Source organism: Lepidochelys kempii, chromosome 3, assembly GCF_965140265.1.
Source record: "Lepidochelys kempii isolate rLepKem1 chromosome 3, rLepKem1.hap2, whole genome shotgun sequence".
Classification (NCBI taxonomy): Eukaryota; Metazoa; Chordata; order Testudines; family Cheloniidae; genus Lepidochelys; species Lepidochelys kempii.
Genome location: NC_133258.1, coordinates 86,144,545 through 86,168,130, shown reverse-complemented (window position 1 = coordinate 86,168,130; position 23,586 = coordinate 86,144,545). Strand labels below are relative to the sequence as shown.

Sequence of the window (23,586 nt, the reverse complement as noted above, 5' to 3'; positions counted from 1 at the left end):
CACAGTGGCTAGCCTGAAGTATCAGATATTCTGTAAAAAAGAAACCCAGAATCACAAATTGAATGTAAACACCATAAATTGCTAAACTGATGGAGCATGTGTGATAGATAAGGGGGAAATAATCAGGTACCAGACCTCAGAGTATTGCAGTTTAAAGGGTGACATTAATATAAAAAGAATGTCTCACTTCTCACCGGCCATGCTCTGCACACACTTAAAACCCAGGGGGGAATGGCAATAATACACATCGCTAACTAGCAAAAAGGAAAAATAAATATTAAAGGAAAACTCATGTAACTTTTAAAGCTTTTTGTATTAAACCTGCTCCTGAAACAAGTTTTTCTTTGTGTTTCAGCCAGATATGTTCTCCATCTCTATGAATCATGGTGCTGTGGTTTTAAATGCTATGGGAACTGAAGTTCAGTCAAAAGAGACACGCTACAATGATGGCAAAACCCATTTTATCATTACCTCTGTCTCACAGGAAAGGTAAAGCTGTTCAATATCTTTGATTTTACCACATATAGTGTATGATATGTAGCTCTTTTATGTACATAATGTCTTTTAATGTTGCGATTGCAAAGCCCCTACTTTAGGAGCTTTTCTCACAGCCATGTCCTATTTCAAGGGATTATCACTTTTTTAGTTAAAAAACACAAGCCCAAAATCCAAATGGCTGAATCATGGCCTGGAGATGGGTCTTTTCACTAAGATTCTGAAAAAAATATTCTTGTAAATTTTATTGACTTTTTTGTACTCACCTGTAAAAGCACCTTAATAAAACTGATGTGATTAATTCTAAAGAAGGGGTGATTGCTTTGCTTAGTTAAAACAAAGTAGAAACTTAAATTAACCAAGGTATCTTTATGCAAAAAAGTCATTATACAGTATATGGGGAAACAAGTTCATATTTTTAGCATTGACAAAAATATGCTGGATTCCTGACAGCAGTGAGTGAGTCTACACATCCACTTTTTATAAAACTTGAAACATTTTCCCTGAAGGTTTTATTTCATCATTGTACTTTAAGTATTAAAAAAAATAATAATAATCTTTTGTAATTTGAAAGCCAAATTATCCAAAAGTCTTCCTCCTGGTCTTCATATGTGCATATGCAACTCTGTGAGAGGAAATCGTTGCACACATACTTTGTGCTCTCACCTGCACAGTTTTTGTGCATTAAATGGAGGTTTTCATGTGTGATCTCTGTAATTTATTATGGCATTTAAGAAAAATTGTTCTCGAAATTACGTGTGAGCACAGGTCACATTTTGAAACTTTAGCCCTGAAATAGTCATCATGAGGACTGACATACTACAGTGAGCATTTTGACCTCAGGATCTGTCATACCAGATCAGAACCTAGATCTGTTTGATCCAGTATTCTTCTTTTGATATTGATCAATATCTAGAATTGGCAGAATTTGATGATTTTTTTATAATTTTAACATAATATCAATGTTTATTTTAAGCACCTTTTTATTTTTATCAATTTAAATGTTCACAGTTGTGGAAAATTATGAAGGGTCAGACTATGGCGGGCTCAGTCAACAATTGTTTAATGATAGTCAACACTGAGATTCAAAAAGTTAAAGTTTTATAACCACTGAAACACAAATTGTCAACATCATATCAAAATATACAAAGTAAAAAGCCTTAAACCAAATTCTAATGAGTTCTCAAGCTGCATTCTTCTTACTTTGTCTATCTGTAAATTTCAGTTATTACAGATGGAAACATTTTTAAGTCGGTCTGTCTGTGTATGGTGAAATCAATGCTTATTGACATTTACCAATAAATATTTAACCCTTCCTAGCCTGAATCAGAAGCTCCAAATATAGGCAGTCTGGCATTAGAGAGGTGAAATCTTTCCTGACTTCTGCTGCAATTAGTTTTCATGCTGCAGAATGAGATTTGATTACGCTGAAGCAATACAATATCATCTTAAACACCAAAGTGATATGGTGTGTGTATGGTATCTCACTTTTCCATATACTGTTCCATCCTTTCACTTGAGATCAATTAGTTTATTTAGTCTTAGCCATAGTGTACTGTGGCTTTCTGAATATCTGGAGTATCTCAAAGATCTCACTGGAGCTTTTGGTCATTGGACTCCAAGCTACCACGCTGGCTAATTCCACCGCCATTTATTGCATAGCTGGAAGGAAATAGGTTGTCTTCTGATATTGCTATTTAGGGAATCAGACGCTGAGTTCAGCATTATGGGAACACTGGCATACATAACACACTGTGTAATAACTCTGAATAAGCTCTTTCAAAATCAGTTTGTGAAAAGGAATATTTCTCTTTGCAGATACGAGCTGATAGTAGATGACAAAAAACATAGCAAAAAGAATCCAGCTAGAGACAAAACAGAGCAAAAGCCTGCAAGTGCCAAGAAGTTCTACTTTGGTGGCTCTCCCATCAGTACTCAATATGCCAATTTCACTGGGTGTATAAGCAACGCCTACTTCATCAGGTAGGTAACATCCACAACAGTACACATCAAACAGTCTGTGTCTGACAGCATAGAAAATAAATACCAACGAGAACTGCTTATTTTCACGATGAAATATTTTACCTTATTTCGTGGAGTTACCCAATGTATACAAACACCTTTTTCTTTAATTTACTATGAAATGCCTCAGAACTGCCCTTCTACATTAAAAAACTGTTGAAGTGGAAATAACTATTGAGGTAAATCAGCCATTACCATACTTGCTAATTACTTTGGTGCAATGTGTAATTTGCAGAATAATTTACATTTGTATAATATAATTTACAGCTCTGCCTTTGTAATAAAAGGATATGACAGTGTCTCACAAAGCCTCCAAGCTGGGAGTTTGGTCTTGTTGAAATGATTAGGCATGGTGGATCTAAATCATTTTCTAAAATGTTCCTATTTCAATTTTTTTTCTGAAATGTATTGCTGGTTAATGGTGCCAGATTGAGAGTCCTGCAGACTGAAATCCTTTGTTTATGAACAGCATAGATATAAGACAGGCAGATGCTGAGCAAACTGCACATATTGTCCCACCACTGTGCTAGCCTCGAAGGACCATCTGTGTGTGGGTGAGAGGGTTGTTCATCCCCTCTGCTGAGACTGCCAAGAAGAATACCAACTAATGCCAGCTGGGAGAGTGTTTTGTGTGTGTGCACCCACCCTCTAGTAACTATGAACTTAAATGTAGTCAGATTTATTTTCCAAATATCAGATTATCAAGACGGTGATTCATACAGGGAAATTGGACTGATGGGTGTATCAGTTAGAGCAAGATTGCTTTTTGCCCTGCACTAGCCACCCACCGCAGGTCACAGTCCAAGGAGGGGACAGAACAGAACAGTTACGCCTCCTCTTGCACTGGTAGGAAGAGGTAGAACTTTATCTCCATTCCCCGATGCACATCAGGCAACTCACCTGGGCAATGTGCAGAGCAGAATTGGTCCTTCCAGATTGAACCCCAATGGAGCAAGGTCAGTCTGCTTCTGGGTCAGCACAACTATCCACTCCCCTTATTCTGGGCAAAATGTTATATATACACACAACGAGCCCAACTTTTTCCCCATGATTTGAAGTCACAGAGCTCTCTAAAATTTCACTTATAATAAGAAAAGGAGTACTTGTGGCACCTTAGAGACTAACCAATTTATTTGAGCATGAGCTTTCGTGAGCTACAGCTCACTTCATCGGATGCATACCGTGGAAACTGCAGCAGACTTTATATACACACAGAGATCATAAAACAATACCTCCTCCCACCCCACTGTCCTGCTGGTAATAGCTTATCTAAAGTGATCATCAAGTTGGGCCATTTCCAGCACAAATCCAGGTTCTCTCACCCTCCACCCCCCCACACACAAACTCACTCTCCTGCTGGTAATAGCCCATCCAAAGTGACAACTCTCAACACAATAAGAAGATCTCTGTGGTTGTCCTGGTGATAAGTGAAAAAATTATATATTTTATACTAGCTTAATTTGGATACATTAATTATTTTTCCATTCTATTTTTAAAAAGCTATTTTTGCTACACCTCAGTCAGTTATTCTTCACATTATCCCCTCTTTGAAACACAGGTTGGATCGAGAGGTTGAAGTGGAAGATTTCCAGCGGTACCCTGAGAAAGTGCGAACTTCTCTTTATGGATGCCCTGTTGACTCCCCTCCAGTTGCCCTTCTCCATAAGAAAGGAAAGAACTCTTCAAAAGCCAAAGGAAGCCATAATAAAAAGGTTAGCACTGTCTGACTTGTGACTACTCTGAAATCAATTTACAGTTTGCCAAAGTCCACATATACTGCCTCATGATCCTAGGCTGGCCAGATTTTTTATGGTTCCAAGACACATCTGAAAAACAACAGAGGATGGGACATGGCCCCTTTGAATATTTCGAGGATGGGACATGGCCCCTTTGAATATTTCATAATTTCAAACAGATGATCTCATTTTGCAGATTCCAAGATTCATCAAAGACTTTTTTCATTATAGTTTCACCCATTTTTAAAAGAGACTTTTAAAATGCTCTACCAGCTACTGATGCTTTTACCTGCTAATGAAAATGACTTCTTTATGCCTAACCCAATGGTTTATCTGGGGAAAGGAGATATACAGAAAGATGTAGTAAAAGTCAGAGCATCATAGTATTATAGTAGTTATAGATGGGAAAGAACATATCAAATCCAACCCTCTGCAAGTTCTCCCAACAAGAACTTATCAGATACTACACTTGATCTCTTAGCCAAAGGATCAAAAAGGGTGTCAGTTGTATAATTTGCTCGTTTTTGTTTGGGGTTGTTAGGGTTTGGGGGGAGGGGGTGTTTGATTTTATAACAAAAGTAAAAGGACAATCCACTGTAACTTTTCTGTTGGGGACACCATCATAGGGCCTAATCACATCAGCCACACTATCAGAGGCTCGTTCACCTGCACATCTACCAATGTGATATATGCCATCATGTGCTGGCAATGCCCCTCTGCCATGTACATTCGCCAAACTGGACAGTCTCTACGTAAAAGAATAAATGGACACAAATCAGATGTCAAGAATTATAACATTCAAAAACCAGTTGGAGAACACTTCAATCTCTTTGGTCACTCAATTACAGACCTAAAAGTTGCAATTCTTCAACAAAAAAACTTCAAAACCAGACTCCAACATGAGACTGCTGAATTGGAATTAATTTGCAAAGTGGATACAATTAACTTAGGCTTGAATAGAGACTGGGGGTGGATGGGTCATTACACAAAGTAAAACTATTTCCCCATGTTTATTTCCCCCACCCCCTACCCCCACTGTTCCTCAGGCGTTCTTGTTAACTGCTGGAAATGGCCCACCTTGATTATCACTACAAAAGGTCCCCCTCGCCCCCGCTGGTAATAGCTCACCTTAAGTGATCACTCTCCTTACAGTGTGTATGGTAACACCCATTGTTTCATGTTCTCTATGTATATAAATCTCACCACTGTATTTTCCACTGAATGTATCCGATGAAGCGAGCTGTAGCTCAACAAAGCTTATGCTCAAATAAATTTGTTAGTCTCTAAGGTGCCACAAGTACTCCTTTTCTTTTTTCTATTGCTGGACACTTACAGGGCTGCATTTGCCACAGCTTCAGGAAACAGTCATATCATTCTTTCCTCATTAGTAGAATTGGAAAACAAAATTTGAGGTCTCCTAAAAAGTGTGACAGAACGTTCCCCCTTCTGTTTCGTCTTTAGTCTTAAAGCAGTGAGCTAATTTTTGCTCTCAGCTACATCCATGCAACTCCATTAAGTATAGTCAACTTGCATTGGTGTAAATGAGTGTCAACCTTAATCCAGTATCCCTCGGCCCGCACCGCTTCCCGTAGCTCCCATTGGCCAGTAGGAGCTGCGATCGGCCAAACCTGTGGATGCTGCAGGTAAACAAACCATCCCGGACCACCAGTGGCTTTCACTGACGGGCCTCATGCCAAAGGTTGTAGGTCCCTGTGCTATGCTATGCTGAATTGCAGCAGAGCTCACATCCTTAAAAGGGGGGGAAGACCACCACAATGGGCTCAGGCAAATTCATAAGAACTGAATTGCCATTATATGTTGGCTAAGCAGTTAGAAATTCTGTGTTTCTCTGCATCAGTGGTGGGCATGGAGCTGAAAATTAAATACAATAGAATTGTTTGGGGACAGCTATATTGATTAGATTTGGAACAACTCCAGATATTTTTATAAGCAATGCAAAATATCACCTGCCAGTATTGGTAATATTGTATTGTAACAGTATTGTCGCTGCTCGTCATATGCACACCCACTTTAAACACTTATGTAATGGCTTTCTTTGTATGAAGGTGGGAAGAGAAAAAGAAAGAACTTCAAAGGCAACTGGCCTCAAAAATTTAGATCAAGAAATGAGTGTGCAAAGAGACCCTGACTGCCAGTTGTCCAAGAACCCCACGGCAATTGAACATGCAAACCAGTTTGGAGGAATAGCAAACAGCCGGCAAGAGTTTGACCACATACCAAAGAATTTCAGTGACAGGTAAAGCATCACATAGTGACCTGAGAAATAAAAACAATTTACTCTCAGGGAAAAGAGCCATGGAAACAAACAAAGAACTTTGAACTAACAAGATGTGTTTGCTGCCATTACCTTTGTTATTGTGCTTATATGCTGTATCCCTGTCATGGGCTCTTCATCTGCTTTGTGTCTTGAGAAATTGTGCCTCCCTAGCTGCTTGTATGGCACTTATTGCAATTTGGATGCTAGTGCAATAATACTGCTAATAATAATATATTAAACCTCTGAGCAAGCCAGCTACATCCCTCCCATATCACAATGCAAAAAGACACAGGCCAAAGCCTGCAGTCCTGACTCAATCAATACGCAGCAAAAATGCCCATTTACTTCTATGGAAGCCTAGCCTGAGTAAGAAATGCAGGATTTGACTCAGTATTAATACTATTACAATATCATATATTTACATAACGAATCCCTCCAAAAGCACACATCCAACCACAGGCAATATCAAACTCTCTCTTTGCACACATAAGCAATAATGACATCAGGGAGAACTGCATGGCCTGAAATGAACATATTTATATACCAATCACTTCCCCAGCCACTGAAGTACAGTCACCTCTTGGGTGGAACATGGCAGCTGTCTAGCAGCACTGCAAAGTGGATTAGGACATGAAGCAAAGGATACCATGTCCTAGTCAAACAGCAGTGGAATTGTAATGAAGGTAATTCCCTACATATGGTTCATTTGGTCTGCATAACAAAGATATTTAATGCTCATACTCTCACAGAAAGTGCCATATGATAGTCTATTGAACACAAAGGATCAGAATCTTGGTTTAATGTTTATGCAAAAACCATCAGATTCAACAACACAGTGGCCCCTAAACATACTGTAGCACTGGCTCAGAGGCAAGAATGGCATTTACTGAATCACAATGAAACCATTGAATTTGTTTTGCTTCAATACAGTATTTTACAAACAACTATTGTAACCTTGATGAAGTTCAAAGTGTAGTACATGTGAGACAGATAACAAAAAAGAACCCAATTTCTATTCCTCCCTAATGCTGCATTTGTTTATTAATGTATTAATAAAAAAATGAACACGGAAGTCATAGGTTTCATGATTTTAATGTTGATTAAAAATACCCATGACTTTGACATTTTAAAATATTTCCTTGTGGGTGAGTGTATATGATATTAAGCATTTCAACAAATCTGACAGAAAATCCTGAGAGGTGCCAAGCTAAACCTTGGACTAAATGAGAAGTGCGAGCGTGCAGGAACTCAGCACCACCACTGCTGTAACATAAAGGATCGGACTAGTGAACACTCAGGCCTCCACTATACTAACTCTCCGGTCCTTGCCATATTGGGAGCCCTAGATGACATTTTAAGTACTGTGGCAATTAGACCTTCTGTTTTAATACTGCGGGGATATGGCAGGGCATAGTCCACTCCGGCCTCTTTCCAAACAAACAATTTGGAGACTTTCTTCAGGTGAAACACACAGTGATTTTATTTATAAAATTCACATCCACCATCTTTGCAGATTGTACAGCAGCTTTACAAATATCCTGGGACTCTAAGGCTTCTGAGCCCTGCAGGGGAGAGACCTCCTGGGGCCTTGGCTCTACCAGCCTACAGCTCTTTTCCTTTCTTGTCCCCTTTTCGTACTTTCTTCCTGTGCCTTGGTCCCTTCTGAGTTAATGAGGTAATTAGCTTTTCACTCTCTCCCACCTAGCCTCAATCTATCAAGTTGACACAGTTCCCCATATTCAGGTGTGTGCGGGGCAACTGATTTACCTTGCAGGGATCAGAGTGCTGGATCAGCTACTGTAGCCCAGCACTCTGTCACAGCATGTAAAAAATGCATATACACTTCTTCGTGATTGATCTGTATTTTTTATTCACTCCCTAGGATTTAGTTTTCAAAAGATTAGTTCTTTGTGAGATGGATTTTCCTCTACTTGGTATCAGTTCTGCCTCCTATTCAAACAACCATATAGAATATACATCTAAAACATAATTTGCATAAACAAGGAATACATTCTCTGGCATAAGGGAACAGATCTCAATTCTCCTGTCTCTGCATGGTGACTTCAGTCAGTTTACATCTGCTCTGTTACTAAAATGACATGTTTTTATTTGACAGATCACAGTTCTCCATTAGTCTGAAAACTCACTCATCCCATGGAATGATCTTTTATGCCTCTGATCAAGAGGAAAACAACTTCATCACCCTTTTTGTTGCCCATGGCCGGCTGATTTTTATGTTTAATGTTGGTCATCAGAAACTAAGGATTAAAAGCCAAGAGAAGTACAATGATGGGCTTTGGCACAATGTAAGTTGAAGAAAGTGATTGATGTTATGATGATACATGCGTCAGGAAACCATAGTAGAGCATCTTCTGATCTGACAACTCATTTCCATTGGGATGTCAGTCTTTGTCCATAACCACGTACACTTGCCTATATGCTAATGTTTTAAAATCCACCATGTAGATCTGAGTATTTTGGCAAGTCATTAACTGGGGACTAAGGAGTTTAGTCAGTTACAGTAATCCAGCTGTTTTCCATACATGCAGCCATGTGGAAGAGGCAGAGCTGATCAGAACAATGAGGCCAAGCAAGGTTTGGAAAGGCTTAGAGCTGGAAGAGAAGGCTGTGTGATCTGAAGCAGTATTGAGACAGAGGAGCAGGGAGGGCACCTTAAATGTGAACAAAATATATTCACAATATATATATATGTGTGTGTGTGTATAAATATCTTCTTTGCATTGTTGTAGCCATGCTGGTCCTGGAATATTAGGGAAACAAGGTGGGTGAGGTCCCAAAAAAAAAAATTACCTCACTCACCTTGTCTCTGTAAATATTTTGGCTATATACAATATTCTATTTTGTTTTTAAAATGTTAAGACAAAAGTTTCATTACCAGCCTTATATGTTGGAGGAAACGGTTGTCCAACAGAGAAGATTAACAGTTTAAATACAGCCAGTGTGCAGCTGACTTGTAAATTTTGAATCAGTCTTCTCTAATATCCTGTTATCTCATGTTCTCATCTTCTTCTGCTATACAGTGATGTTTCCTCAGCAGTTTCATTATCATCTGCCTCAATAGTTAAAATTGTCACTGAACAAATTTTCTCCCTTTCAAGGTGATATTTGTTCGGGAAAAAGATACTGGCCGTTTGATAATTGATGGTCTCCGAGTATTGGAAGAAAGTCTTCCTTCTGTTGATAATACATGGCAAGTCAGTGGACCGCTTTATATAGGGGGTGTGGCTCCAGGAAAAGCTGTAAAAAATATCCAGGTAAAATAGACATTATGTCTGAAATTACTAATGTACATTTTTTGCCCCAATCCTCAGGCGTAGGTGAAGACCACACAGCACAAATCAGAGGCAGGGGTGAAAGGTTGGTTTAAACCACCACTGTGTTCCTGGATCCTGGGCTGGGGATGTACTGGGCTGGACCTGCAGCAAAACCTAAAACAGCTGAGCTATCATTATGTCAGTCAAGGATCACGAAGGACCACAGAAGTAGCAGTCACACCCCTTTCCTCTGTCCATGCCCACTATGCAGACTGAATGGAGAAAATGGCATAGAAATCATTCTGCCAGCTCTGCATCACTGGAAGATCCCTCTAAAATGGGATGATCCCTCTCACATGGCTATTTTAACTGGCTTTAGGGCTGCTTTGAAACTGCAGAGTGGCTCAAAGATGCTTCTCCACAGAAAAGGATTAGGATTTATTTGTTTTCCTTCTAAAGAAGTTACACAGCAAAACAGCACTACTTAATAGAAGAATTACACCAGGGAAGGCTGCTAACATTTTAACAAGGGACTCCCACAGAAATTATTCCCATTTGCCTAAGATAAACTCTACGTACAATACAAAGAATGTGTGTGCTTCCAGGGGTGAGAGAATAGGGAAACTGTTTTGCCATTTATTCAAATCTGCTTCCTCATAAACAAAAAAAAGGGAACAGGCAGTGCAATCTGGCAAAAATGCATCACCCCAGCCTATTCAGTGACAAAAGGACCAAGTGTGCTGCGAAACCCTGCGAACTCTTGTAAGCATGTCATAGATTATAACCAAATTTGTCACTTTTGTATAATCTAATATAATCTCTATGCCCCCCCATCACCATTGTATCTGAAAGCCTCCTTAATGCTGTAAAAACTAGAGATATCAATAACATGCCCTCCTTCACTTTCTTCCTTCTCAGATGGCAATAAAATAGCTTGGCTTTGAGGATTTTTGTATTTGCTTCTTTTAATAATTTGGGTAGGAGGGTGTGGTGGATGTGTAGATGGGTGCAGACCTTACTAAGGGAAAGCTAAGACAAAGACATTTTGTTGATTGTTAGTCGCAGCAATAAAGAATAAAGGTCTCCAATATACATGTCAATTGTGAAGGTTTTAAGCAGGCAGTGATTTTCACTTGTGTTGGCTCAGATACCTGAGAGCTTTACATAGGTACATGAAGGCCAAGAGTCTGCCCTGCACATTGGAGACACATTGGAGGATGCTGAAGAGCAAAAACGTGACAAAGCAAAACCTGAAGTAACCAGGATTCCTCCTGGGGAATCCTTGGGTGCACATACCAAGGTAGTAGCTCTGCCACCCATGGCGTGTAGAGCCCTGTCCTCACCCGGATGGGAGAGGGTGTGGCTAGAGCCCTGCTGCTGCGCTCCATCTATTTTGTTTTCCAAAGCTCAGAGAAGGCCATGAGAGCACAAGTTAGCTCTTATCTGAGGTTGGTCTGACTGACACCAGGGAACAGGCAGGACCCAGAGTAAGAGGAGCACAAAGGTAGTTTAAAGTCCCTTCCCATACCTCCACGCTTCCCTTTTCCCTACCTAGTGCACAAATGGTGCAATAGAGAAACAGAGGCCAAGAATTCATAAACAACCCCAGCTAGAGCTCTGAATCAAAAGGGAAAGACGAAAGACTTGCTTTCCTTCCAGTGGCATTTTACTTAATAATCGCTCACTTTGTTTCCTCAGATTAACTCAGTCTACAGTTTTAATGGTTGTCTCAGCAATTTACAGCTCAACGGAAGATCAATCACTTCTGCTTCTCAGACATTCAGTGTGACTCCTTGCTTTGAAGGCCCATCAGAAGCAGGAACATACTTTTCATCAGAAGGAGGATATGTAATTCTTGGTAATGTGTAACTGAACAAACGTATCCAATAATAAGACTGGAGTATTTACTGTACTTCACATCTCTATCTAGCTGCAGAATTTTTTTTAATTTAATCACTGTGCAGGGAGTCATGAGACATCAATTCAACAACACGATATATCCTTTACCTAATGTTGGTGTGGAGAATGTCAGTATGTAGGAACAATGATATTTTACAAGTTAACTAGTGTCAAATTTCTTCTCATGATGGGGAAGTGTAAATTCTTAAAGACTCATTGGAGCTAAAACAATCCACACCAGCTGAGGATCTGCCCCTGAATTTTTAAGTGACAAAATACTTAACTCAAAAGGCATATGAAAAGATTTCCTGTATGTCATGAAGGAAGTTAGCAGTATGTATAATAAAATAGTTTAAGTTATTTAAGGCTATGGAACAGTATTCTGTTCTTGGAAGTATCTTAGGACAAGTTGTGCCTAATAGGCAGTAGACCAAGCAGAGGATGAAGCTGGGACACAACACCTCAAGAGAATAGTAGGAGGGACTGCTGGCTGTTTCTGATCTGCTCCATGGACTGCCGCAGGGTTGGAGGAGGGGGTTAGTGCTACTGAATCCTGCATTCTCTACTCAGGCAAAACTCCCACTCCCTGAGGCTATGTCTACACTGCAGCCTAAGTTGGCAAAATGTATGTCATTCAGGGGGTCTGAATATTCCACCCCCCTCAGTGATATAAGTTACAGACATAAGTACTCGTGTGCACTGCGCTATGTTGGCAGAAGAGCTTCTCCCACAGACGTAGCTTATGCCGCCCGTGGAGGTGGGTGTTTATGTAAAGGGGAGAGCTCTCTTCTGTCGGAATAGAGTGTCTTCACCAGACGCACTGCAGAGGTACGGTTGTATCAGTAGAGCTATGCTGCTGCAGGATTGTACGTATAGACATGGCCTGAGTTAGAACCGCAGAATTTCACTCCAAGACAATTTTACACGAGGAGGCTGTATGAGGGGAGCATAATCCCCTGGCAGCAAAATGGCCTAGAAGGTCTCAATTTTCTACTTTCCCTTTTGCTGTCAAAAAGGATCTTCAAGACTAAAATATTTGTAACAATATTAAAACCAGAAGTCAGCATTAGAACTGTACGCTGCAATACAGTAGATGTCCAGTTTCACAATTAATCTGGGTACAGAAATGACATTGTGCGACTGTTCACTTTTCTCCCTTCAGATGAATCCTTCAGTTTAGGCCTGAAATTTGAAGTTGTTTTTGAAATACGCCCCCGAAGCACTTCAGGAATCCTAATGCATTGTCACAGTGTGAATGGGGAGTACCTGAATATGCACATGAAACAAGGACAGGTATAAGGAAGGTCACATTTTCTTAACTGTTATGCCTTGTTCTTTCCAATGTACTTGGATTCAATGCTACATGCAGCTTTTGTCTAACAAACTCACTATTCTTTGAATCTTTCTTTCCTAAATATATTACCCCATTAAACAAGAAGAGGTTAAGCACAACCCAGATACTTCTGTTAATGTACATAAATATTTATCAGCCAATATCAAATCACTTTATTGGCAACAACAATTAATATTTAATGTACAGATGAAAGGGAAGAGGAACACTGACACTTTGGTGCTGCTTTCATCTGCATATTAAAAATGTATAACAGTTACAAGGAAGGTGACTTGATTTCATTTTCTTGGTAAGTTAATACATTTTTATTTACTGCATGTTAAAAGAGACATCTGAGTTGTACTAATCTTTTTTTTAGCAGACACGTTGAGGGGTTCTCCCACCTGATTCTTGGGCTGATAATCAGAGCCCCCCCCCCAGGGTTTTGGAAACTATAAATTGAAAACAATGGGTTTGAGATTAATAGTTGTTGCTATTATTGCTTGTTGTTTGTATTACAGTAACACCTGGAGACCCCAACCAACACTGCTAAATGCTAGTGTGGGTGTATATACACATATATATACATACACACTAAGAGAGGCTCCCAAATAGACAAGTGTTTGGAGAAAGAATCATTTCTCCCACTTTTAAGATAGGAAACTGAGGCATGGAGGCTAGAGCTGTAACAAGTTTTGATCTTTATAAATTAACAGGGGACATTAACCTCTGAGCCTTTTGCAGCTGCATATGATGTTGCTGTCATGGCACTGTTAACCTATAGATCTATACATGACTGGTCCAGTGTGATCTTTACTATGCATATAATATAGATGAGAGTCACAGATAAGATGGGGTAGGGAAAGGCATAGGTAAGTATAGATCCCTTCCCCTCATCAAAATGGTCATGCAGTTACCCCCTTAGCAAATTGATGTATACTTCTGATGTGATTTTCTTTAATCACAGTCAATGCTCTTTTTTTTGAGAATTGCTTTCTGTTTCGTTTATTGACAGACACTTCTACAGGAGATAAACCAGAATGGCCAGCCCTTTTCACTTACGTTTAAACAGTCAACCATCTTAGTTCACCACCATCAGCTCACCTGACCACTTTTATTAGGCCAGTAGACCCTTTCCCCAAGTCTTTTGTATTTGATTTTGCTAGTGATGCCCATAAACTTGGCCAAGGCCAAGTGGAAGTAAAAAGAGAAGGAGGCTTATTGCAGTTTCTTATGTTGATAGCCTCCAGAGAAAAATTAAAATGTTCCCTAATTATCACTGGCATTTCCTCTACAATGAAAGCTGAGTGATTTCTTTTAATCATTTTCAGTGGCCAACCTGTGAATATTATATGTGTACATCTACACTCCAATGGAGGTGTAATTTCCAGCTCAGGTAGACATACATGCACTAGCTTTGATTGAGCTAATACACTAAAAATAGCAGTGTGACCACAGCTGCTCAGGCTAGCTGCCCAAGTACAATCTGATCCAAGAACTTAGGTATGTACTCAGGAAGTTAGCCCAAGCTGCTGCCCATGCCACTGTGGCTATACTGTCATTTTAGTGTACTAGCTTGATGAAAACTAGTGCATGTATGTCTACCTGAGCTACAAATACACCGCCATTTGCAGCGTAGACATACCCTAAGGGCTAATTTCTGGATCTTTGCACAGCCCAAGTAAATGGGCTGTATGTGCATGAGTTGTGAGTCCTCAGAAGGAATCTTGCACTCTGCCACAGACAGAGCTGCTCCACAACTGCTGTTGCAGTCTTTATGGGGAAAGATGGTCTTGCAATTAAGGCACTGAACTCAGGAGAATTGGGTTCAGTTCCTAGCTCTGCCACAAATGTCCTTTGTGATCTTAGACAGTTCACTTAAGCTCTCTATGCCTTGATTCCCCATCTATAAAATGGAGAGAACAATACTTCTTTTCTCCTACCCTTTGTCTGTCTTCTCTGTTTAGATTGTAGGCTCTTCAGGGCAGAGACTATCACTTACTAAGTGTTTGTGCAGTACTAAGCAATACAAAAATAATCAATAAGGCTGTAGTTCTGGAAATCTGAGTGAAATTGGTTGAGGTATATTCTTTTTTAACTGAGGGTAAAAAACAAAACAAAAATCTTTCCCTGTGTTCAGAACACAAATGTTGCAAAAACTGCTGAAGTTAGAAGCTTAAAATGTGGTTCATTTTAAAGATCTCTTAAGAATTAGTGTAAAGGAAATTGGTTCAATCACTTTTAAATTTATAAAAGTCAAAATTGGGAACCTAGCTTTAGTGCAACAAGGTGGAAAAAAAGGGAGCGGGGAGGGAAGTGATGGGCATGGAATAAAGAAAAAATTTTACAGTATGAATTACATTGGTTTTTCTCCAGGTTATAGTGAAACTGAATAATGGAATCAGACACTTTTCAACCTCAGTTACACCAAAACAAAGTCTCTGTGATGGCATGTGGCACAGAATTGCAGGTGAGTAAATCTCGGATCTTACCACTGAGAAGGGTCATGGAACCTGATCCTCCCTCCATGGTTGTCCATTCTCATGGGTCAGAGCAGAGGGAGTAGGGATCATGCCTTCAACTCACCAGCATTTGGGATGAAAGGTCCCTGTAACAGGATCACAACTCACCACCGCTGGCGCCTCCTGTCGGTTGCTCTGGGAACTAGCTCTTGTCCACTGCGGAGCGCCCTCTGCATGTGGTGTCTCGCCCATTGTCTGCTCTGCTGATTTGGGAACCGCCCTACTCAGCGGTGTCCACTTCTTCAGGACACTGCCCTCCGACAGTGTCTACTACTCCAGTCTCACCCCCTTCCGGGGGGGTGGTAAAAGTCCTTCAGCTTGAACCTGCCTCAGTGGCCAATCACAACCCCAAAGTCTAGCCCCTCACCACCATCAGCGCTACTCTGGGTCCCGACCCAGGGACCCTCTAGCGGCAGCCTCTCTCTGCCCTCCTTCACCCCCTCTTGTCTGCCTAGCTTCCCTGGGCCACTTGCCCTTTCGCTCCATGCACCTTCTCAGCCCTTTCTAGCAAGGGCCACAGCCTGGCAGGTAACTGGGCCAGAGCTCTCCTCTGATCCCCCGAGCCTGCCTAGCACTGCTCTGGCCAAGGTGCTATCTCCTTATCTCAGGAGCCAGTCCTCCTCCCTTGCTAGGCAGCCTTTATATAGGACCCAGCCCAGCCCTGATTGGCTGCCTCTTCCTTTGCCCTTACTGGCTCTCCACAGGCCTTTGCTGATTGGCTGCTGGTCTGTGCAGCCTCTCTGGCCTGTTCCAGCCCTTTATCTCATGGAGTGGGGCAGCCGCCCCACTACAGTCCCCAAAGCAAATTTGCATGGAAGAAGCAGTCCATGCCCAAGGACAGTAGTGCATCCTGGGCCTGCACTGTGTAAGCCAAGGGAGGCTTACACAAGGGCCATAGACAATCTAGCCCATACCATACAGCAGATCAGATAGACATCTTCATATCCCATACAAAGCATAAATGATATATTTTATAATTAGGGCTCTTTTTGACAAGATTTTGCTTTGCATTCCAGTTATTAGAGCCTCTAATGTGGTGCAGCTCGATGTGGACTCTGAGGTAAACCATGTAGTAGGACCTCTAAATCCAAAAGCAGTTGACCAGAGGGAGCCTGTGTTTGTTGGAGGTGTGCCAGGTAAGACTTGTTGGTGTTGTTATAACTTTGTACCCAAATGCCAACACAGTTTAAAACAGAAACAGAAATGTTTAGTTTTCTTCTAGACAGTGAAAATCACCCTTCCTCTGTGCTCTCTGTTTTCCTCACATAATCCCAAATTTTGAAGAACTGACCTAATGTCCTGGTCACATTTGACAGCTTAAGGAGAGGTGGTTGAAAATTTTCTGAAAGAACAGTTTTCCATCAGAAAATGTTGATTTGATGGAATCTAAACATTCCAGGCAGCTGTGGAGATATTTGGGGAGCCACCTGGGCAGCTGGAGAGCTGGCTTGCTGGCCCTGTAAAAAAATCCCTGCATTTCTGATTTTTTTTTGTTCCAATTTGAAATGAACTCTTTTTGTAGAGGGGGGGAATGTGAAATTTTCAATGGGACAGAAATTCTAGTTCCCGCATAGTTTAGTCTCCGGGTCTTGCGTTGCTAGGCTTCCAACTCCTCCAAGCAACAACTCCCTTGAACATTGAATATACGACATGAAAATTCTTATTCTGACTGTTGATTTCCAATGCACAGATGTCAGTTAATGTGACTTTGTGACTCAGACCATCTGTGTGGTGTGGGCCAAGATTACTATATTTACTTCCATTATTCAGTACTCTGTTGCGCTTTCATATGCAAACTGTAGTCAAAAGAGGATGTAATTTGACTTTTAAATCACTTTCTGTAAAATCTGCATTTCTCTTTGGTAACATTGAGCATTATTTCTCTGTGCAATGAATGTCAATCAAGAATAGCATTAACAATACAATTATATTATTATATTCATTATCTTGGATTAGTAGTTTGAGAGTGTGATGCTCTCATTCATCCCACACTATGAGGGGGAAGAAATGAGTCGGAAAGGAACCACAGCTTTGTGCACAAGCTTGCTCACTCTTTAATTCTAAACTGAAATTTTCTTAGAACTTCTAAACAATCATCACAAAAACTACCCTGATATGTAATGTGGTAATTGTGAATGCTGTTTTGGCCTGTGATAACAGAACTTTATAATTCTGCATTAACTATAAAATACTAAAGAGACCTTACATATTGACTCCATGATATTATTATCATCTTAGAACAGAAGTATCCAGTAATGAACTTCACTACAAGACATAACACTGAATGTAGATATAGTAAACAGATAACACATTTACCCTTATGTGTCTGTTTTGTTTGGTTATATTTAGTTATATCACAAGAAATTACAAAATTAGACTCAGATCTACAAAGGGATTTAGGCACCCAATGCCCAAATTTAAGGCCTAAACCACAGTACTAGGCAGCCTGATTAGCTCTCAAGAAAACTTCCATCCAAAAAAATTTTGATTAAAAATTAGGGGAATATTTTTCCACTTTCTGACCAGCTGTAATACTAATGCTACTAAATCAGGCTATTTCATAAACCATGATTGATTGATAGTCCCATACAAAACCATGCTGTAGAATTAGGCTTATTCCAGTTTTCTTGTTGTACTGACTACACCCAAGATATATCATAGAGTGGCCTAGTGAATAGAACACTGCACCGGGACTCAGAATACCTGGTGTCTAGACACCATTCTGCCAGTGGCCATTTGGGCAAGTTGTCTCACATCTCTAGGTCTCAGTTTCCCCATCCATAAAAAGGGGCTAATGATACTAACCGCCTTGGTAATCCGCTTTGAGATCTATTGATGGAAAGAGCTATACAAAAGGTAAGTATTAATATTAATACCGGGGTCTCAAACTCACGGCCGATGGGCCATGTGCGACCCGCCAACCTCCTCAATGTGGCCTGCGGGGCTCCAGCAGTTTTAGAGCCGGGTCTCTCCCTTGGCCCTATCTGCCACCCCCGAGCGCTCCTCCCCCCCCCGTTTAAAATGGCCTGGGGCCCTGGCAGCGCAGCAGAGCTGAGCGGCGTCTGCCTGCTTGCTCCACGTGTCTTCCGGCCTCTCCCTGCGGCCCCAGGGTGGGGCAGGGCTGTGCCTCCACATGCTGCCCCACCCTGAGCGCCCCTGTGGCCAATGGGAAGCTGCGGGGGCGGTGTCTGGGGGGCAGCAGCACATGGAGGCCCCCTGGCCTGCCCCACCTTGGAGCCACAGGTAAGCACCACACCCCCTGAACCCTTCCCAGAGCCTGCACCCCACCCCCTTCCCACACACCCCCTCCCACCCCCAAACTCCCTTCCAGAACCTACAACCCCACCCCCTCCTCCTGCACCCCCACCCCATGCCTCAGCTCAGAGCCTGCACCCAGCACCCAAACTCTCTTCCGAGCCTGCACCCCAATCCCCTACCCCAGACCTCCTCCCCCACCAAACTCCCTCCCAGAGCCTTAGGCAGGTGGGGGGCGGAGTTTTGGGGAGTGAGTTCTGGGCACCATGAGTGACATTATTGGCCTGCTGGGAGGATTTGAGGACTGGCACTGGCCATAGGGTAAATGGAGTTTGAGACCCCTGATTAATACTGGTTAATACTCTTTTACCGGTTTCAGAGTAGCAGCCGTATTAGTCTGTATCCGCAAAAAGAAAAAGAGTACTTGTGGCACCTTCTCTAAGGTTTTACTGTTTTACTGATTTTGTGTCTTTTTAAATCTATCTGCATAATAAAAATATTTGAGATTGCCTGTATGTACCAGAGAGCCATATTTGGTCCCTTGGAATTTTGCTAGAACTGGAACTGGTCTTACTGAAAACTCTGGTTTTGGTAAAAGAAGTTTTTTCAGAAATGATTTTGATTTTTTTTAATAATTTCAGTAAAAAGTATCCTGCTTCAAGAAACAGAAAATGGGTCAATTTCAAACCTGCGATACAGAAACAACTTCAAAATATTTTCAAAATCATTTCCCCAGTTTTCAGCCAGCTTTATTTAAAATTGTTGTAAATGGTACTTCTGTCATCATTGGTTCTAATTCTCCTTTTTTCTTTGATTCTTCCAGAGTCCCTTCTAACGTCCAGCCTGACCACACGCAACTCCTTCACTGGCTGTATTCGTAACTTTGTGATTGATGGAAAGCCAGTGAGTTTCAGTAAAGCAGCTCTGGTCAGTGGTGCTGTGAGCATCAACACATGTCCAACAGCCTGATACCGCACAGCAGCTACACTGCAAACTTTTTTACAGCACTGAAGGGAAAAAAACAAGCAAAAGAAACCATGTTCTATTCCATTACCGATGCTGGGGGGAAATGAAAATATATCACCCAGGGTCTTTATATGATAAAGCAGTTATGTTTAGGGTCACTCACTTGAAATTTCTATGTGTGAAAACAAAAAATATGAAGAATAAACAAAGAGATGTAATTTGTACAATGCTCTTATTAAACCACAAGAACGAGTTTTACAATTCTTATAGTATCTTTGAAGCAAGCCCTATTACGCTGTCAATGAAAATGCTGATGGATTACAGAATAAAAGCAAATGATTTTAAATATGTTGCTTTCCAGAGACCTTTAAATCACTTCATTCCATACCATACAAATGTCCTAGGTCACCATCTTTGGTTTAACTTGAAAAGAATTGCTAATATGCATTAAAGAATAAAGCTAGATAATAAACTTACTGTGCAAACAATTGTGTGCAAGATTCTTTTACATGGAGCTCATTTATTCTTTGCTCAGCTAAAATGGGAGTATGCTGACCATAGGATTTTTGGGAACAATAAAAAAATTAGAACCCATTTCTTTCTACTTCCAGGTGAATTTGTGGAACCCTTTTCTAGTGATTTTCTCATCTGACACCCTGTGATAGTTTGAATCCTAGCAAGAGGTGAAGCAGGACTTACTATTTTTAATATAGATAATGGTGGTTACATAAACTAAACAATATTAGGACAAACTGCCTCACAAAGGAAGCAGAGTGTGTGTGTGTGTGTGTGTGTGTGTGTGTAAGGGCTGATTGAAATTTTCAAAATTTAAAGTTTTTGATTACATTTTTCATCTAAACTTTAATATATCCAATATACACATATAAATACACAAAGATCCAGGACCTCATTATAGTGATATAACAAGTAATTTCACTGACTTCAGCAGAGTTACTCCTGATCTACACTTGTGTAAACCAGAGGAGAATCAGCCCCAAAGCATCTGGAGAAGCACCATTACACAACTGTAATAATCACCCCCTTGTGAGATCATTGGTGTGGGTGGTATGCCAACCTTTCTCTGACACAGTAATTGGTAGCACATCCAGTGGGCCACTACTCAGAGGCAAGAAGGAAAAGTACTGCAGTTGCTAGACCTAGAGTAATCTCGTGCATCATGGATCCCAATAAGCACTCAGCCAATTGCCTTCAAGTGCCACATTCTGCTCAGGTCCCCTAGAAAACCTGACTCCCTGACATTTCCACTCCTACCAACCATCCTCCCAATTCCCATAAACCTTCCCCATCCTGCTAATCTCTAGCCCTCCAATGCAGGACAGAAAAGAGCAGCAAATTCACTGTTTAGCAGACTCACCACAGGTGTTATTGAAATTCCTTTTCAGGTTGTCTGCTGCTTCCAGGCAGGTATGGCCAAGAATAACAGATGCTTGCATCTCCTAGGCATATACCACACTATTGTTTATTAAATGTTGGTAAAAGGAAGGAGTTACATATTCATTACTGTGGATTTTATTTGTATGCAGACACCCAGAATGTTCTTCCAGCTCACTTCTGTTCCAAAGAAGTGTTTGAGCTCTGGGAATAAACAAAAATTTCCCTAGGTGGGGCTTTTTTTTTCAGTATGCTTGCTACCTGAAGTTCATTCATGAATCAAAAAACACAGTTCAATTAGAATTCACAAAAATGTTAATATTCAATTTACTCTACCTTAATTTATCAGAAGCTAATCGAGCTGAGGGGGGGCTGATCCTACTCCTGTTGAAGTATATAGGACCAGGAGCTTCCCCCCTCACACCTGTCTTGGGGAGGAATTCTCCATGAGGCTCGCTTCTCAGACTTCTACCCCACCAGGGGGTACAGGATTTACCCTCCCCAGAGACCTGCAGGAGTCCAGGACCAGCTGCATGAAAGGCCTTGTACTTCCACACTAATACTGATGCCTAGCAGCCCCTCTGGCTTCCTGGCCATGTCTGCCCAAAGGAAGGGGGCCTGCAAAGAAAAAATACTGTAGCCCCAGATGGTATTGTCTATTCCAGGGAATCTTTACATGGCTGAGGTGGAGAAGAAATGTGTTCCCCTGGCATTCCCAGATTCTGCCCCCACCCCTGGTATGGACCCTCAACCTTTCCAAGAACCATTTCATCTGGGTCAAATGATGACTGTACCCATTTCCAAGCCAGGTTCACACCCTTCTGCATTAACATTCCAAGATAATGGTGTTTGTCTCAGAAGTCTACAACAGCTGGAGTTGTCCATCCTTTTTCTCCATCCAGTTTGCAGAAACACAGTCACCAGTTTCTAGACCAGGCAATTCTCTGAGTGTCATCTGTTGTAAAAGTGTTCATAGGCTCTTTTTGCCATTTTATCCAAATTGGCTACTCTCTTCGTGTCTGGCTATTTGGAAGATAGATTCTTTTCCAAAGTTGAAACCATAGTTCTGAACTGTCTTCCCATCAAGAGTTGTGCTGAACTATATCCACTAGCTGGCATGAGTGTTGCTCTATAACTCAGAAGAGTGGGGAATGGATCTTCCTGCTGTAGGATTTTCTTGGTTGTCTGTACAACTTTCTCAGCCTCTCCGTTCACTTGTGGGTAATGTAGACTACTAGTGTAAGCAGTGTCAGGATGAGCTCCACCCTGACATCTGGTGGTGAGGTGTGGCAAGTTGTGGAAAAGAACTTCAGGGGCCAATCTCATTTGCATAGGCACACCCACCACGCCTAGAATGAAACCATAGCTGCCCAAATGGTCACTTTGGCTGCTGTGGGATCCCCAGTGTCTCTGTTATTGGGGCAGGAAGAATAAATTGTTATTACCCTGATTATGGGAACTGTGCTTGGAACTGTACGTGGCCTTTTGTTATGATGGAGGGATTCACCATCAACTAAGTAGCACTCGCTAGGCAAGGGTCATGAGTTCCAAAACTGTGTGAATGGAGAGAAGCTGGGGACAAGTATTAATACTTGGTGGCATGGGCCCCTTGGTGAGGGCCTTACATGTTAATTGCACTTCCTCCTCTCTCCACTGTGGAATATCAGAGCTAATTTTGATTTCATTAGAAGTCTAGTTACAGGCTACTGAGCTCACTTTGGGCTGACAGTGCACCAGCACTGGGGCTCCCCTACTACAAGCTGAATTCACCTAAGAGCTGAAATCACTGAGTGTTGTGTTAAGTACCGGGGGAGCCTGAAGATATATTGTGGAGCAGTTTGCGGGACGGCTGGAGTGCCTTGTGGACCGGCTGGTGGAGCAGTTTGTGGATGGCAGTTTGTGGATGGCAGGAGCTGCTTGTGGGCCGTGTAGCTGAGCGAAGGAGTTCGTGGGGCGGCTGGCGGAGCGGAGCGCAGCTGAGCGAAGGAGTTCGTGGGGCGGCTGGCGGAGCGGAGCGCCGCTATGGGGCGGTCAGCTTCAGATCATGTAAGGTGCCTCTTACCCCCGTCCCATTTCCACCCAGGTTGGGAGGTAAAGCTCCGCAGATAAACTTTCGAACTCTGGGGCTGCCCTGACCAGGGACAGAGACTTTTGGGGCATTGGACTTTTGGGACTTTGGGTGATTTGGGGTTGCTGGACTCAAGAACCAAAGGGAAAAGGGCATGCCCCAATTTGCTTGGGGTGGGTTTTTTTTGCTCATGGATTGTGTTATGAATCCTGTTGGTGGTGTTTCCCCAACATAATGCCACATTGTTTCTCTCTGTTATTAAAAGGCTTTTGCTACACTCAGACTATGTGCTTGCGAGAGGGGAAGTATTGCCTCTTCGAAGCGCCCAGCGGGGGTGGTATATATTTG

General features: G+C 41.6%; 2 protein-coding genes across 2 annotated transcripts in view; both read left to right on the top strand.

Annotated features, from left to right (window-relative positions):
* Positions 1-20,259, top strand: part of LAMA4 (laminin subunit alpha 4) — a 158,121-nt gene extending 137,862 nt beyond the window's left edge. Inside the window, exons 28-38 of the mRNA XM_073337097.1 lie at positions 356-489; positions 2,314-2,478; positions 4,076-4,229; positions 6,320-6,510; positions 8,648-8,837; positions 9,651-9,806; positions 11,505-11,664; positions 12,868-12,998; positions 15,412-15,505; positions 16,574-16,693; positions 19,636-20,259. Coding sequence (XP_073193198.1) covers positions 356-489; positions 2,314-2,478; positions 4,076-4,229; positions 6,320-6,510; positions 8,648-8,837; positions 9,651-9,806; positions 11,505-11,664; positions 12,868-12,998; positions 15,412-15,505; positions 16,574-16,693; positions 19,636-19,781 — 1,641 coding nt within the window. The 3' untranslated portion in view covers positions 19,782-20,259. The remainder of the gene's footprint in view (positions 1-355; positions 490-2,313; positions 2,479-4,075; positions 4,230-6,319; positions 6,511-8,647; positions 8,838-9,650; positions 9,807-11,504; positions 11,665-12,867; positions 12,999-15,411; positions 15,506-16,573; positions 16,694-19,635) is intronic.
* A 2,856-nt stretch (positions 20,260-23,115) lies between these two features.
* Positions 23,116-23,586, top strand: part of TUBE1 (tubulin epsilon 1) — a 61,242-nt gene continuing 60,771 nt past the window's right edge. Inside the window, exon 1 of the mRNA XM_073337080.1 lies at positions 23,116-23,216. Coding sequence (XP_073193181.1) covers positions 23,193-23,216 — 24 coding nt within the window. The 5' untranslated portion in view covers positions 23,116-23,192. The remainder of the gene's footprint in view (positions 23,217-23,586) is intronic.